The sequence below is a fragment of the Toxotes jaculatrix genome, chromosome 23 (assembly GCF_017976425.1).
Source record: "Toxotes jaculatrix isolate fToxJac2 chromosome 23, fToxJac2.pri, whole genome shotgun sequence".
NCBI classification, from domain to species: domain Eukaryota; kingdom Metazoa; phylum Chordata; class Actinopteri; family Toxotidae; genus Toxotes; species Toxotes jaculatrix.
This window is the reverse complement of record NC_054416.1, coordinates 9,707,317-9,725,072: the sequence shown is the minus strand read 5'-3', so window position 1 is coordinate 9,725,072 and position 17,756 is coordinate 9,707,317. Positions and strand designations below refer to the sequence as shown.

At 42.0% G+C, this 17,756-nt stretch overlaps 1 protein-coding gene across 1 annotated transcript in view; it reads left to right on the top strand.

The window, feature by feature from the left end:
• LOC121176805 (pyruvate carboxylase, mitochondrial-like) overlaps positions 1–17,756 on the top strand; it is a 253,601-nt gene that overhangs the window by 185,255 nt on the left and 50,590 nt on the right. The window contains exons 13-15 of the mRNA XM_041030884.1: positions 9,886–10,030; positions 10,842–10,931; positions 16,619–16,840. Of these exons, the coding sequence (XP_040886818.1) occupies positions 9,886–10,030; positions 10,842–10,931; positions 16,619–16,840 (457 nt within the window). The remainder of the gene's footprint in view (positions 1–9,885; positions 10,031–10,841; positions 10,932–16,618; positions 16,841–17,756) is intronic.

Genomic DNA, 17,756 nt, shown 5'->3' with positions numbered 1-17,756 from the left:
TGAATCCTGTTTTGCATGCTCTTCTTTTTGTAGTCACCTTCTTATGGGGTCACCTAAAGTGATCCCATAATGTATATGGTAGATGTTTGTTTTAATATAGTAGAGTTAAAGGACCAGGGTGTAGGATTTAGTGGCATCTCGCGGTGAGGTTGAGTTGAGTACCCCACCCCTCACAAGTCCCTTTCCAAGCCTGCAGGAGGACAGACGGTAGCCTCTAAGTAAAGTAAAAACACGAAAGCTTGAGGAATGAAGGGCTCATTTTAAGCGAATGAAAGCTAACAAAAACACAACAGTTCGTGGTTTCGGGTGATTATACACTAATGAAAATATAGTGTCATTTGCACTGTGGCATCAGTATTGGCAAATGGTCGTTCAGTGGTTCTTGAGTCTTTCTGTAGGTCTTGAAACTGAAGGTCACAACTTGAGAATTTGTCTCTGGCACTACTGGGATTTCACTTTTTATGTCACAGCTCCTCAGACTATTTGAACCAACAAAACAGAGGCCTTATACATAAAACCAGACTTCTCTTTACAGAAATACCACTGCCTCGGAAACTCTTTAAACTATGACTCAGGATCCAAAATGAGTCACAGCCATTGAAGGGAGGATAACAGGTAGAAGTAATGTGATGTCAAAGGTAAACTGCCTGATAATGAATGGTTGTACCATAGACTACATAAAAACCTGAAGAGCGATAAAAGTAAGGCTTCAGGCTGAAATATCTTGGGCAGTGGTTTTAGGTGATGGTTAATTACATCTGACCTGTAACATGTAAATTAGAATTACTATTACTTCAATTTCGCTTTGATAAAACAAAGTGACACTGACTTTTAAAGGAAGTAAAATTTGTTGCATGTAATCAGAAATGAGATACATGTAGGTGTCATCCAACCCTGGATCTCCGTACACTGTGTGGTCTCACAGCAAGGCCATGCATTTCATGTTTAATTCCTCAGCTAAAAACATTTTCAAATATTTCTGTCCATCCACGCATGCTGTGAGTTTGTTCATTAAAAGAACTCCAATGGCTCGTGTTGGTGAGTTTAACATTCATAGCACATCGCTGAAACCTGCTGCTGATCAGCCCTAAAAAAGAATTATATCTCACTTTTGACAGGTCAAGAATAGTTTGGAGCCTGAAAAAGTGCTTCTCTCGCTTTTAAAGGTAATCTTTTTGTTGGTTCCCCTCTTTGGCTTTCATACCTGCAGGTGGAAAGAGCACTGCAGTTAAAAGTTCAATACAGCTGGTATCCCAACAGTTGAATCCAAAAAGTCATTAAAACTAGTCCTTTAAATGCAATAACTCCCAGTATTAATATTATGTTAAAAGACCTTTAAATATTGCTCATTAACTTTCCTGTTTACTTTGCCCACTGTAGGTGTTCTGCTGGCCATGGTAAAAGTAAAATAAAATAAATAACTGGAACTATCTTTTTAAATTATTAGGTACCATTATTGTCTCCCATTTGCCATCTGGAGGTTTATAATCATTGGAGGTTGTGTCTCCATGAGATAAAACATTGTACAGCAGACCTTCTGGTTTTTTAGTAGAATATCTGTTTATACTATAATTTTAGACCAAAAAGGCTCCAGTTCTACTTTAGGTGAGTGTCTGTGAGATAGGGGTAGTAATAGGTTTTTTTTTACTGAGCTGGGATGCCAGAGTGAATCTATTCCCAGTGTTTTCCTCAGCCTCTAAAAGGCTGAATATCCCCTGCTTCTTTATGCTTTTTCAAAACTCTCAGAAGGGGCCTTGGTTCAGTGGTTTGTGTTTTTTGGGAAGAGATGTTTATTTTCAAAAATGTCGGCCCAACAACAGAGAGTATGTTCCTGCATTGTTAAAAAAAAAAAGTTGTGTTTGTAGTTTATAGTTAAAGAATAAAGAAACAGGATGCCACAATTTGACTTGAGATGTTTGAGATAGTGTCTTAATGTATTTTAATCTCAGTACTGATGACGTAATACCTAAAACATGAAGTCTGTAGGATGTCTTCTCCTTTTTGCAACATACTAAGAGTGAGATGATTGTTCACAAGTTCAAGTATAATCAACACACAAGACCAAACACCTGCTAACAGAATCTGAGACGACACGCTGTGTGAGGTTGAAGTACATCACGAATCGTATGATGCATCACAAGCCGAGTGCTTAAGGATTCCCAAAATACCAAGTAGCAATCTGTTTTAATAAGCTTGCATCTCAGGGTACCTGAAAGAGTCTAAGAAAGCTTTCTTTTAGCTAGTTCAGCACCCCATTTGTTGATGCCAGATGAGTCTGAGTCATGCTGTTTAAGGAAAACGCGTCACTTATTAGTAATGGCTCCTGGTGAATGTATCTCCCCCCCGGTAGCAAAGAAACTCCAATCTTATTTTGCCATATTTAAAAAGCAGTTGTTATGTGTAGTTATTTTGAAACATGTAGAGCATTCAGTGGGTTTTTATGTATCTGTGTCAAGAAATATACCTTTGTTATATCCACTTCCCTTACCCTGCTTCATCATCTCATCGTCTTAGCCTGGAGAAGCGTGTGAACTTTAGCAACCCCTGTAAATCAGCTGGGATTGACATGTAAGTGGTTAGAGCTGTAGTTATAGTTCAGAGCACTTGAGAAAAACTGTCATCCCCTTTAAATCACAACAACATATTCTGGAGCTGCAAAACATTTGCTTTTTAGACTACTGTTAGCGGAGGAACTGACAAATCAGCTAGTGCTGCTACAGCTAAAGTGTTCTCTGGAAGGTGTTTAACACTGAAGCAAAATTGGAAAGCTTAGCGCCTCTTCTGTTTGAGAGCAAATGACTCCAAGAATGATTTACTGTTCCTGGTTTGAATCTTAAAATCTTGTTTTTCTGTTGAGCACTGTTGTTATGGTAGAAGTATCTTAACAACGGTGCAATAGCTGTTGCATTTCCCAAGTGGCACACTTTGTCTCGGATGTCTGGCAAGTTCAGCACCATGGTCAGCGGCGGTTTCAGCACCATGGTCAGCGGCGGCTCACAGACAGACAACTGAAACACACTGTAATGAGAAAGATCTCCCGTTTCTGAGCTGGAAATAGTCCTTAGTCTGTGTAAGACACATCTCAAAGCTTAAAGATTGCTTCTCTTCCCTCCTCTTGTTCCTTTGCATAGCTTTATTCACTCCTTCCAAAATCAATAATGGATCATAGCCGTATTTACATGACCTGCGTTTCATGAATCCTCAGGCACACAAATGCATGCAGAGGCACACGCGCAAAGCCGTCATCCTAGAAAGAGAGGAGCCTTTGTCAATTTATTTATTCGTATTTTGTCAGATTTCTTTACACCCCATAACCTTATTTACAGTGGAAATATTTCAGGCCACAGCTCCCCTGATGAAATGCAAGGTGAAAATTGCTCTGCCACGGAGAGGCGATGGGAGTTATTACTGGAAAGATCACCAATCTGTTTTTTTTATTTCACTGAGATAAAAGGCCTGTGGCAAATGTCAAACACTGATTCCAGATTTAATTTTTAGGCACAGCCATGAAGTAGTCATGCATGAGTCTGTTGTAAGACTGAGGCGAAGAGCGTGTGTGTGTGTAAGACAGAGACTAAGTATTCAGACCACTGTTGCTTTCCCTTTTGGCAGTAAAAAACATTTTCAGAGTTTATTTCATGGTTGTAAAGGCCACTGGAAATTGGAAGAAGATGGTTGGCATGGTGAATAGTCGGTGTTTATACTGGGGAAGAAGACAAGAGGTAAGAAGTGCAGAGGAAATTAGAGGGCAGAGAAACTGAGCAGAGAATTAAGGCATGCCCTTGGAGTTAAAGAAGAACTGGAGGAAGTAATGTGGTCACAGTTGTTTGTCACATCAGTGCAGAGTGTGATCATCAGTGCTCTCGCCTTGACCCACTCATTCTTTCTCTGGACTCATAAACCGATGCAGTCACACTCAGGCCAGGACGCAAAGACAAGAGTGTAAACAAATGCGTGCATACGGTGACTGGCCCGCTGTCCCTCTAACAAACCAATCAGCGGACTGTGGCAAAGCCATTAACGGCCAACTGAGACCAAAACATCTCAGCAGCTTGACACTGAGTCTGTTTGTGTCACTGTGTGCTTGTTTGTCCACACGTGTTATATGTTAACCCTTAGGTTCCCGAGTGTCTTCCTTTTAAAAATGTTTGCTTTGTATGTGTTTACTTGTTCTTAGGTTGCTGCAAAAGACAAATGTGTGCGTGTGTGTGTGTGTGTTTATTTTAGAAGCGTCTCACCTGCTTAACTGAATTTATAGCTGATAGGTGTGTGAGAGGTCCCCTACATGTCTATGTGAGTGTGTTTACTTTCACTCCTCGAGCTGTGTGTGTGTGTTGATCTTGTTTATGTGTCCGGGCCAGTGGTTAGGGCGTGACGGATGGGGATAGGGGAGACAGAGGAGGAGAGGAGAGAAGAGACAAATGACCTGACAGCTCTGCTATTCAACTCCTAATCATAGAGGGAGCGAGGAGGCTGTGTGTGACAGAGGCAGGCATTGTTTGCGTCGGGGGAAGACGGAGATCAGGGGTGCATGTGGTGCATATGTGTGTAACGCTAAGTGCAGTTGGAAATGTTTCAAAATCCAAACTCCAAATCTGCACCTGTACTGTCTTTGCTTCTCTGTTTTTGTATCCTGATTGGCATAAAGCAAGTCAACATTTAACTCCAGAAATGAGCTAAATTAAACTGACACAGGCAATATACAGTATACATACAGTACTGTGTGTGTATTTGAGAGCATTGGCACCAGAAAATGCTAAGCGATGTGATATTTTTAGGCGGAAGCAGGGGCAGCCCAGATCCTTTTCGAAGAGGTGGGTCTGTATCCTGCATTTGAAGATGCCGAGGGCCTGATCTCTACCGTGAGCAAGAACAGAACACCCTTGTTTACAGGAGACCTTTGGGTGAGGGTGGATCCAGGTGAGCTGTGGGTCAGAGACACCCTGCCTCAACACAGGATTTCAACCAGCATTTTCTTGGCTTTGTAAGCCAGGATCAGGATTTAAAACCTAATGTGAGGCAGTACGGGGGGAGTCAGTGGATTGAGTGCAGGAGCAGAGCGACATACTGAGTTGTTGTTCCTTTCCCATTGTTTGTATTGTCATCTTTGCCACGCTGATGTGTATATTTGGTTTTTGTGGGGCTTCAGATTCTATTTTCCTGTTTTCTCCTGTTGTTTTTAAGCTATGGTGCTAAGTGGTTAGGGTGGAAGGTTACTTGTTTTTGTAGCCTATCTGGTTAGCTTTGTTTTGTTTCATGCCGACGTTGCTCACCCTGAAACCAGTCCTAGTTGTCCTCACACTGAAGTGAAAGGGCGCTGACTTGTCTTCAGGCTTGAATGTGAAATATTGCTCCGGTTTATATCAGCACAAGTAAAACCGGTGGAATTGCAGGAATGCATAATTCCTTACAATACGATTAAATGTTAATGGCAGGTTTAAATTTATACATTACAATCACTGTGATTTGATCTGTGAAACCTCCTTCAGATTACAATCAGTTTGGAGCGTGTGTGTGCACAGTCCTTTTTGTCTTTAGTGAAAAAGCTCCTTTGCATGATGAACAGATGCCTTCCACGTAGACAGAAATGTTCATATGCATAGCAGCTCCAAAGGTACTTCATTTCCTTTGCTGCTTTAGAGCTCTGCTCATGACACAGAAAAATTAGGAGCAGTCTGGACAGTAGCACCTGTTTGTGTTTCTTTGTTGTTTTGGTCGTCACCCCACTGACTCGCCTGCTGTGTAGTAGTGAAAAATGACTTCCAATTCCAGTGCAGACAGATTGTAGACAGTGAGAAGGCATAAAATAGCAGGTGAATTTTTTTTTGTTTTAGATATCCAGGCTGCACATAACTGTCAGTTGTAAATTCTGTCTGTATTAACAACATCTGAATATTAGACGACAACTTTGGCACCTCTTCTGAAGCCAGCAATAAATAATGTTCAGCACATCGCAAACAAGTATTTATTTGGTGAGGTTTTTTTTCCTTTAGTCTAACTTAAATTAAAGATAAAGTGAGACAAAATACCCTCAGCTGCCTGAAACCAGCAGACGCCATGCAACAGTAACTGTTTAAAGGTGATGCTGTGCTGAACCGACTTGTGCTTGCAGTCAAGTCAACAGCCCGGGACGTCAATACTTACTTCACTGTGTTTCTCCGGCAATCATCAGTAAAGCTGATTGCAACAAGAGTGATAACGACCGGCTGTGAGCAGAGTAGCAATAAAACACACCTTTCTGGTGATAAACACAGTGCCGTGAGAATGAAAGTGAAGATACACACAACCAGATGCTGTTTTTTTGTAGGAGGGAAAACAAGTACACGTGACTTGGTTTGCACCAAAAAGAGGCAGAGGCTTGTGATACTGCGCCCCGTGAGTGAGTTCATTTGCTGGCTATTAGAGAGAGCGTGGGTGTATGTAAACTACAGCCTGTGTGAGCATTAATTCACATTTAGACATGTTTACTTTCCCACTAAAACTAATACAGTACCCAAAGGTGTGTTTGTGTGTGTGCGCTTGTGTTCGCAATCTGAAGAGCATTTGGGAGCAGGAGCCACAATCATCACTAGCAAGAAAGTGTGTTTGCGTGTGTGTTTTGCATGCTGTGCGCATAGCTCTGAGAGCTGTAGCCTTGTTACAGGGCATCCAAATCAGGGAAGGGCCTCTGTCGAGTGTGTGTGTGTGTGTGTGTGTGTGCGTGCGTGTATGTGTGTATGCCTGTGATATCACAGCAAACTGAATGAAAATTTTGAAGAGATACAGAGCAGTGGAAAGGTATAGACCAAAGTGTGTGTGTGTGTGTGGGCCTTTTTAGAGTGTGTGTTTCACACCATTAGGGGGAACATGGAGAAAGAGCAGGGCTGCTGTGTGTATGTGTACGTGTGCTGGTGTGTGTGGTAGCCACAGGCATACAGAGCAGCCCGATAATGAACACATTGATCTGGTACAGCAGAGAGGAAAAGGACAAACCTTCATGTATTAATGGTGTCTCTGTCTTCCCTCTCCATTATTTCTGAGTCTTTCATTAATAGCAGCTGTTTGTTCTATTTGTAACTCCTTCCATGTCTCTGTCTCTCAACATTTCTACCCTATCTTATACCTTTTGGTAGCTTTTTCCTTTACTTACTCTTATTTAGTTTGTTTACACATATAAATTATAGATCAAGATGACATCAAACAAAAAAAATGAGGGGAAAATACCAAATTTGTGAAGGTGAAACCTCAAAATTTTCAGCCTTTGACGTTGTTGTGGAAACCACTGTCCTGGCTCTGTCCAAAGGTATCACCATTTGCCTACAGAACAGATTAACAAACAAGATGTAATGTGTTAATTAGGGCAGGGCCAGGCTAGCTGTTACCTTGTGTCTCTACTCTTTGTGCTAAGCTGTACTGTACCAATACGAGAATGGTGTCAGTCCTCTCATCTAGCTCTCAGCAAGAAGGTGAATGTGTTTTTCTCAAAATGTCAAACTACTTTTTGAACTGCTTCATAAAATGAGTCAGGTTCTTCAGCCAACCATGTGCTTAACCACATGTATTCAAACCTAACTAGCTTGCATTGCCAGCCTGCATTTGGCTGTCCTTAAGTCAAAGCTTTGATTTTCATCCAGTAAAATGTACAATCAAACAATATCCAGATTTTGTATGGCTGCTTATTTTCCTCAAGGAGGCAGGTATGTAAGGCTACAGCATATATTTTATAATACAGTTGTGTTGGCAGATGCTATAAATGGAAGAGAGAAGATGATGTCCACAGGTTTCTGAAGTCTTATTGCAGTTGTAGCATTCGGCAGAAATCCCTTTTTGTTTTGGTCCACAGCTTGTAGCCCAAGGCTTGGCAGTGTAGCACATCCCTGTGAATCCCTCAGCTCTCTTCTCTTTCTCCTCTCCAGCTCTCCTCTCTGTAGCAGAGATCTGAGAATACGGTGTCATTTTGTGTGTTCGATGTGTGCCTCACAAAGTGAAATCCTCTCTTCTCCCCCTCGCTCGGCATGTGAACGTGTGCAAAGAAGGGCACGGTGTTGTCTCTCCATTTAAATTTTTTGAATATTAATGGTTCTTTATTAGTTCTATACATTGACAAAGCAGAAATGGTCGTTCTTCAGCTGTATTGTCTCCTCAGCTGAAATATATATAAATGATATGTATTGCTGTCATATCCCTCTGGATTTCAGTCTTCTCTCTACTCCTAAAAAAAAACTTGAATGTAAATGACTCTTGCTCTTACCTTATATTTCACTTCTTAATATATACATCTCATTTTCCCTCTGTTGGCATGACCAACATGAGCTTTATTTGCCTGACCACATTGATCTCCCCTCCCCTCTACCTTCTCTCACTCTCTCTCTCTCTGTCGCTCTCAGTACTGGTAATGAGGTGTGTGTTTGTGTGGTTTGTTTATTGCCTGACTCCCTTCTCCCAATTATGGGATTCCTGAGTGATTGTTCTGCATCAATTATTTCAAGTCGCTCTGGGTTTGACTGTCAGCTAAATGGACAGATTATGGCTGTAAATTCTGTCCATCTGCGGTTTATGTTTTGTGAGTGCACATACTTTCATTTAATTTCGTTTCTGTACATCAGTCCATATGTGTGTGTGTGTGTGTGTGTGAGAGACGGAGAGATCTATCTATGCATGTTTATATAGATAGAGAGGCGAATGTTGAGTTTTTGAGCTTAAAGGGAGCTGCAATACCCCAAAACCCAGGACCTCCTCAGGGACTCTGCTTCCCTCTTGGTTCTGAGCTCTAGTGGTGTATGTCTCTGTGCATTTCTAAATAAAAAGGATACTTTGAGGTTGGTTCATGAGTGGCAGGGGTTTTCTTCTTCTGAATACTTTTTTCTTTTTTCTTTTTTTTTTTTTTTTAGCTGCGTCTCATTGTCTCAGTACTTGTACTCTGTGTAATGGCAAAGCTGAATCTGATCTAATCTAACCTTAAATTCCACTTAAAACTCTGACATTTCCGTCATACACAAAGACATTTTTAGCAAAAGAAATAGAAAAGAAATCATCTTTTCACACCATTTACATTCCTTCACTCTCCCTTGGGGATATTAAACAGCGCTAAACATATCTGAAGCCACTTCAGGAATATATTAACATATTTCACTGAATCTTTCCAACTAACACTCCCGCTCTCCCCTTTTCTGCTTTTCTTTCTACTAACCCCCCACACCTCCTTCTTCTGTCAATCTCCCTCTTCATCTGCCCCCCTTCTCCTCTTTCTCCGCCTCTTACAACAATTCAAAGCCGTCTCCCTGCATTGTTAAGACAGGCTTACAAGAGTGAAAAAAAATTGCAACAAATCAAGTAATGAAATTAACTCCAACAATTACATCTCTTTCCTCTTTCTTCTCTCTCATCCACTCTCCCTCTCTTTGTTAATTTAGAGAGCTTAATTGGCGTGATAATACTTTTGAGGCAAACAAACAACAACAAAATAGAAATGGAATGTAATTACTTTCAACTGTTGACTTTCTCCCTTTGCTCCATGTGTGTGTGTGCGCGTGTTTATGTGTTTGCCTATTGGAGCTGAGATTGTGCGGCGTTTAGCGTGCTCTGCTATTTGAATGTGGTTTACGTGATGCCACTGTTTGTGTGTTTACGAATGTGTAGGTATCCTTTGTGTGCAAATGTCTGTTTAACGCAGAGCTCTTCAATGAGATGCTTTCTTTCAAGCGATTAATTAGCAGAACAGAACTTAAGCAGTGATTGCTGTCTTGACTCTCTTGCTTCTCTGAATAATGTGTTTTCTTTTTTGTGTTTGTGTTTCCTTTAGTTTGTGCAAGAGTTGTTTCACACACCCAGTGCAGGAAAACGCTCATCAGAGAAGATCACAAAATAAAAGTCCCCTCCGCTGTTTGTCTGTCTCTCCCTCTCTAGACCAACATCCCGTTCCTCCAGAACGTTCTGTCCAACCACCAGTTCCTCCACTCCACTGTGGACACACAGTTCATCGACGAGAACCAGGAGCTCTTCAACCTCAAACCCACTCAGAACCGAGCCCAGAAGCTGCTGCACTACCTGGGTCAGTGTCTCAACAACAACACACACAAACGCTGAACAGTGACTACAATATATGCAGTCACTATGTCAGTGAAGGTTTTCTTAGCAGATCTGTAACATCCTCAGTCAAACACTGTGACATTCCCATGATCTTTCTGAGTATCTCATTTTCAATATTAAGTTCAGTCTGTTGCTGGTTTGAACTGTTACATTTTACTATAAAACTAGGCCTATATTATCAATGATTGTAAGGTTAATAACTCAGCAGCCATCTTTCTGCAACAGAGCTTTGACTTCAATATTATTTCTGTGGCTTTCACAGAATCTGTGGCTTTCTGTGGTTTTCCACTCAGCTATTAACCAGGAAGTAACACACTGCATTTAACAGTCGAGCTGACCGTGGCAATTTCAGTGGGGGGGAATGTAAAGCATATCATGGATCATTAGCAATTTGGGACCCAAGAGTGAAACAGAGTGCTGAGCTAGTTTGCATCTAATTTTAAGGTTCAAACCAGACTTTTATGACCTAAGATCCACACAGTGGATAAGGGGAAGGTACCACTGCTCTGTTTGCCACACTCAAAGATGGGAAATGTGTCAGCTTTTAATACCCAAAGGTGAAATAGGGTATTGAAATTCAATATTTCTTTATATTCTTAAAATTAAGGGACTGGTTTGTGAAAGAAGTGAGGACCACCCTACATAGAGAAGATCTTGGAATCTGCTTTTTTATAACCCTCATTTTTTTTCCTTTATCATCTGTACAAGATGTTACATGTGTTACAGAACTGCATCTGACTTCTATTCTTTATTTTTTTTTCCCTCATATATAGGTCATGTGATGGTAAACGGACCAACCACACCCATCCCGGTGAAGGCTAAGCCCTCCTCCACAGACCCTGTCATCCCTCCTGTCACCATGGGTATGTCAGTCAAAAAAGCAAATCAGCCAATCACAGTGCATGGTTCACCCTCTGTGGCACTAGAAATAGTTATCGAACTGCTACAGTACCATAATAATGTCACAATGCATCATCTTTATTGCATTTATTACATTTGGACTAATTTAGCAAGGCACTGCCGCTGCATGGGCTAGGGGGTTTCATTTCACCGGGGGCACCGATGCTAAAAATGTAAACACTTGTGGATCCGTAGGGCACTTCGGATAAAAGCACCCACCGAATGACAAATGGGCTGTCGAACAGTCTGATAGCTGTAGGCGGAAAGGCCTTCCTAAATGGCTCAGCTTAGCACTCGGAGAGGAAAAGGGTTTTGGCCCAGAGTGCTCTGCTGAGCTGTGAGTACAGCGGTAAGAGGGTGCAGCTCATTGTTTGTGAAGGCAGAAGTCCTTTGCTTCTCACCCTGCTGTGCACCAGCACCCCTGGAGTCTCGCAGGTAAGGCCAACGGCCAAGCTGGGCTCCTTGATGAGCTCGTTGAGCCACTTAGGCTCTTGAGGATCTGTGTGGGGTTTTTTTTTTCTTCCTCCATTGTAACTGTAGTGTATTGGTGAATTTTTGGAGGTTAAACTGCAGCTGAAATATTGATGAAATACTCATTTTAAAATAATAATGACTTGCACTCAGTTTTACTACTAAATGTGTTCTTTAAAAAAAAAAAAGCTGAAAAAATCTAGAAAACTGGGCTTATTTCACTTGATGTCACAGTCTGTCTCTGTGGTTGTTCTGCAATGATGCATTTTTTTTTTTTTTTCCTCTCTCACTGCGCTCCCAGGTTTATTTTTGTTAGGGGTGCAAACTGGCATGAATTTATGCAGCTGCTCCTTTTGACAGCAACAAAATAGTCAGCTGTATCAATCTGACGTGTTTATCAGCACCCTGTTCTGCCTCAGCACATACCGCAGCATGCCCGGTAAACATGAATTTATAACAAAATAATGTGAATAATATGAATCATAATCAAGCATAACTAATCAAATCTGACATCTAAAAAGCGTGCACAGTGCAATGCAATGGAGTAGAATGGGACAAAATAATCGGCGGTGTTTGTTTGTGTACGTCTGCATGGGAGTGTTTGCCTGTTCTTACCCACCACTTGTCTGCTTATGCAAATCTTGTGTTGAAAGCCATCGTTGCCCGCCCCTCTCTCGTCGTAGCGGGAAAGTAAACGCCCGCATGCATGTACACTTGAAAATCGCACTCTTACAGTAAGCACAAAGTGGGCAGGTACTCTATAGGCAGGCACACTTTGCAGAGATGCCCCCACTCACCTATAGTAAGCAGCTGATGAGGTAGTTGTATGCAGCACAGGCACGCACAGAGGCATACCTAAAGCCTAGTAATGAGATTTGTAATGTGCTTATATCCTTTCTTTCATTCAACGGAGGGATTGAGAGAAGAGAGGGATTAGGCCTGTATTATCACACTCTGTGGAGGGAGGGATGGAGGGAGGGACAGGGGCATGGAAGGAGAAAGAGGTTATGAAAGGAGAACAGGGAGGGTTTGGACAGTGTATAATCCCTATATGTAGAGAAAATGGTCAGGTTGTGGCAGGCAGGCAAGGAGATATGGATAGATAAATGATTGAGATAGATAGAAGGGGATGTAGAGGATGGCGAACAGAGCAGGAAGGACTGTGACTCTGTACCACCCACAGAAACCAGAAGAGCAAAGATCAGAATGACATTGTCATATCTCAGAACATCACATCTGAAGATAAGAAGAAAGAAGAAAAAGGCTGTTTTTGAGGAGTTCCCTCCACACCAGGGAGAGAGAGGAAGAAAATGATTCCTCAAAGACAGGGCGAGGATGTCCTGACAGAACCCTGTTAAGTACTCAAAGGCCATTATTTTCTAATTAGGATTTGTAGTCTGAAACGTTCCCTCCGAAGGCTGATGGCTAGTGGTTCATCGATGGTGTATAAGTACACCTTGTTCCAATTATTGTCGGGATTTATTTAATGGAGGACATCTAGAGGTTAATCACCAGATGCCTCAGAGCTAGCTTTAGGAGGAATGACTAATAAAAATGACAGACTACACCCCCCCCCCCCCCCCCCCCCCCCCCCCCCTCCCCTCCGTTTGCGTGCTGTATTTTCATTCTTAGGATTAAAGTAGAAGACTGGTAGTACCAATATGTAACATCTGTGCCCAATCTTTTTTTTGCATACAGATAAAGCATTGTATTCACAACATAAACACACATGGACTTAACGTCTTAATATTCCCTCTTTCTCTTCCTCTGCCTCTTTCTAGTTTTGGATGCTTTCATTAGCCATCTTCAAACAGAGAAGACTGTTTTTCTTTGCCAGCTTTGTGGGGCTTTTTTTTCTCTTTTGTTTAGGTCCAAAATTCATTTTCAGGTAGCTTTAAAAGGTGTCATAAAGAGTCTTCAATTTGGCTTTCTGAAACCTGAAGATACCTTGGATTTGTTTTGGGGTTTTTTTTTCCAGGTGTGTGCACAGCAAAATAACTTATTTCTTCTTTGTTCTTCCTCCAAAGAGAGTTGTTTCAGTTGTTTGTTTCACATTTCCTGTACCAGCTATGGGGAGGAAAAAAATTCTGTTCTTGAACAGTCAACGGTTTTTCAATAGGGTGTGTTTCAGCAGTTATGCTTAAAGGCAAACCATAAGTGAATGCAAATTTACTGTTAACACCTTGTTGCGCTATAAGAAAGAAATATCTTGTGTTAATTTAGAATTAGGGGGACTGGCACCTGTAGCAGACAGCAAGCTGTACATTTGTCTTACAAGTCATTCTAACACATCTACCTGCTTTTAACATGCGCAGACTTAATTGATTCTTTGATGATGAATTGAATTGATGATGTTCTAGCACCCCTGACTTTAAATTAAACACTAATTAGAAGTCCAATCAGGAACTGCCAATTAAAAGGCTCCTAAACACAAAGACACAAGGCGTTTAACAGTCTTCTTGGGAGGTAGATGTCGGCTCAGGAACGTTGACAAGGCAAGCTGTTATTACTCTGAGATTATCTCCTACACGAGCTGCAAATAAAGAAGTACCACTGAGCGCGGTAGCTCACTCTATCCAGTCATATCCGCTGGTATTGTGGAGCTGGTAGAGAGGAACTGTAGTGTGAAGAGAGGAGCAGACAGGTGAAGCATGTCAAGGGAAGGGGTATGAATTGACATCAGCCTGGGAGACAGAGGAGTGAAGTTAGGGCAAAGGAGCTGGGGAGCGGGAGTGCTTTCAATGCAAATGAATGGGTCTGTGTTTGTGTGTAAGTGGGTCAGTTGTCAAGCACAGCAACCGTGTGGGACTTGTATCTCTTTACTACTTTTTGTTCCTGCTCTGTACGATGCGACACACACACGCACACACTCACAAAGCCTCCAACTATATTTCTCTAGGAAACTTTCACACACGTAAGCCACTGTAGTCCCAGTAGAGATGCCCTCATTTCTTCCCTATTGTGTTGAGGCATATGTGTCAAAGACGGCACGAGCGGCGAAAACATAGAAAGCCTGCACGAGTGTGAGAAATGGAAGGAGGGCTTTGAGTCTGTTTCAGTGAGCTAATTCTGTGTATCTGTGTTTGCATGCACGAACAAATGTATCTACATTTGTGTGTGCGCGTGTGTGTGTGTAGAGTTAATTTTGCTCATGCTGGCCTTTGAGACAATTATAGCGGAGATCATTTGTTTTCAGGGATGAGGTACAACAATAAAAGGTCAAGAGCGAATATTCAGCTGTGCAGAAAGAGAGAGGGAGATGGAGGGGAAGAAAGAGAGAGAGAGAGAGAGAGAGAGAGGGAGGAAGGTTTGGAGGACAACTAAGCACGCAGATAGTACCTCATTAACTAGTGTAATTGATTGATGATTGTACACACTGCAGCAAAAACAGATCCCAATTCTGTTTCCAATATTTTAATGCCTCTGGTTGTGCTTGTGCTTAATTGCGAGGCACAGTGAGGAAAGAGAGGAGGATTAGGAGGGACGGCTGGTTTTAGCAGCTCACGCAGAGCGAGGTCTTCTCAATGTTTAACGTGTTTGTTTTGAGGACCACTCAGCTGTAATAAACTGAAAATGCCAGTACGTGTCTTGGGGATTCCATAGCAGTTGTTTTTTATTCTTCCTCGTGGAGGCTTTCAGCGGTGAGGATACACTTTGCTACTGTATATGACATCACAGTCTTGAAAGCTAACCAGAAACACTCATCTTATGCCAACGTGTCCGACAGTCTTCATCTCGGGTTCCTCGGGGAGTGGAGCAGCGAGGTTTCAGAGACACTCTTATAATGGCCCTTGTACCTTGTGATCTACCTTCTGCTTTATAGTTCATCTGTTCACTTGCATTACTCTTGTCTTTTTTTAGCCACAGTAGAGGCATGGCTCTGTGGACTGCAATGTCAGTGCACCACTTTGCTGCTGACTGAAATATCTCAACAACTACTGGATGACTAGGACGAATCTGACTTTGTTGATTCCCTGACTGCTGCTCCAGCAACATCATGAGGTTTACATCTGTGGTTTTGAGGGAAACGTCTCAACAACTGTCGGATAGACTGCCATTGACTCTGGCACAGACGGTAGTATAGCCCTTGGGCTGGGAATTTCATGTCTGCTGGATATGCAGACATGGTTGTCGGAGAGCTCTTAGTGTAATATATTGTATGGAAATATATAAAACATCTGTATGTCAATGAACATAGATTAAAAAGGCTAGAAGTATAATTTCAGTAATCCATCTGCAGCTGCCTCCACACTTTTGAAAATAGAATATAAATATCTGCCATATTCAAATTTGACATGACAGCTCTCTGATTGCCGGCGTCATGAGAATTTTGGGACCTCAAAACAGGGTCACAGGCCAGATAAGGCTGAGAAATCAGAAGATGCATGAAAAGTGCAATAGCAGTCATCCTGGAAGCGGTTTGCCTTCTGCTGGCAACCGTACAGTACCGAGCTCAGTCACTTAGATCTCCTGTTTCACTAAACAGTAGCTGCTTACTTTATATAGAAAACCATGGAAATATGAGTCACTGTCAGCGGGAACAATCCATTTTCACAAATCGGTGGGTTGTGTGTCTAATAAGCCGAGCTGCTGAGCTTATATTCCCTGCATTCTTTTATAGTTGATCTGCTTGAGCTGAGAGAGATTTGAGAGGAAACGGCATCCATCTCATTAGCAGAAGTTATGACAACTGCCAGGTTGTTGTTAACAGCACAAGTTAAGAGAAAACGCTGTGTAAATAACATCGGTTCACCTGCTGGTGTCTTGTTAAAATGGTGGACATCATTTATCTCGACCAGGCACTTAAGCAGTGTCTTAAGTCAATACACTGTAAGATTGGATAAATAAAGGGCTTTCTTATTTTACACATTTATTTACAACAAACAGAGCCCTCTTTATCGCAGGTCAGTTGTAATATAAATGCCATATTTACAGTTTCTTCCCTTTCTATATTTATGTGTCAATCCATTTTCTGTGATTGTATGGACTGATCATTACTAAGTGTCTGCACAGTCTGTTGTTGTGGAACATTTTAAAGTATTCCTCCGGCATCTGATATTGATTTCTCACAAACTGCTGTATCCCACAAACCTATTTCCCGTTCATTACCCCTCTGTATTGTTCTGCACATTAACTTTCTTCTCCTGCTTACATTTCTTTCTCCCTCCTTCACTAATAGGCGACCCTCCCGTGGGTTTCCGTGACGTGTTGCTGCGCGATGGTCCCGAGGGATTCGCCAAGGCTGTGCGCGCGCACCAAGGTCTGCTGCTAATGGATACCACGTTCAGGGATGCTCACCAGTCGCTCCTGGCAACCAGGGTTCGGACCCATGACCTGAAGAAGATCTCACCATTCGTCAGCCACAACTTCAGCAACCTTTTCAGCTTGGAGAACTGGGGAGGTGAGTTTTAGCGTGTTGAATGCATGTCATGACAATTTGGAATATTTTCATCACACTGGAAATGTTCTGTGACTCCGCAAATGACCACTTTTAAACACTCATGGTTAAAAAACACACATTATTAGTTTGAAACAGGAAATAAACAGCAGTCTCCCATGTCCAGCATTTTATCGGCCCAACCGTCCACCCCAACTTCTTCCCTGCATGGACTTTGTCGCTGTTTATACAACTACAGGACAAAAGTGAATTAACATATTCTTCAAAATATCAAACAACAAAAAAAGTAATAGCACTATTTAGCACTCTGAAGATATATAATAGTATGTGATCTCATGCAGGCTCATCCTCCAATGACTATCACGTTAATTAAACTCTTTGGTTCTACTTCCTGAGAAGGCTCACATCCTTCAGTGTATGCAACGCATGTTCTATTAGTCATCTCATTTTCGATGCTGTGGTGTGATTGGGGAGGAGGCATCACAGCACAGGACGCCATCACATTGAATGAACCTATAAAGAAGGCTGAGTCTGTCATTGGATCCAAGCTGAGGACAGAGTGCTCAGAAGTGCTGGCGATCCTGGGCAGCGCCTCCCACCCAGCATCATACAGCATGTTAACCGAGCTGAAGAGCACCTTTAGCACCAGACTTATTCATCCCTGATGTGGAGAGGAGCGTTACAGGAGGTCATTCCTGCCGGGTGCTATCAGACTCTATAATTCATCTGCTTTTGCAAGGCCTGCTGTCTTTGAACTGCTCGTGGACTAAGCTTACCTTTATTATGTATTCTTAACACTCTGCTCTTTGCACATCAGGACTACCAGAACTCTTGAATAGATCTGATCACTTGAATATATCAGGACTGCTTTTATACTGGGACCTGCCTTTTTATTTATTACTCTAATCACTCCGCTCTT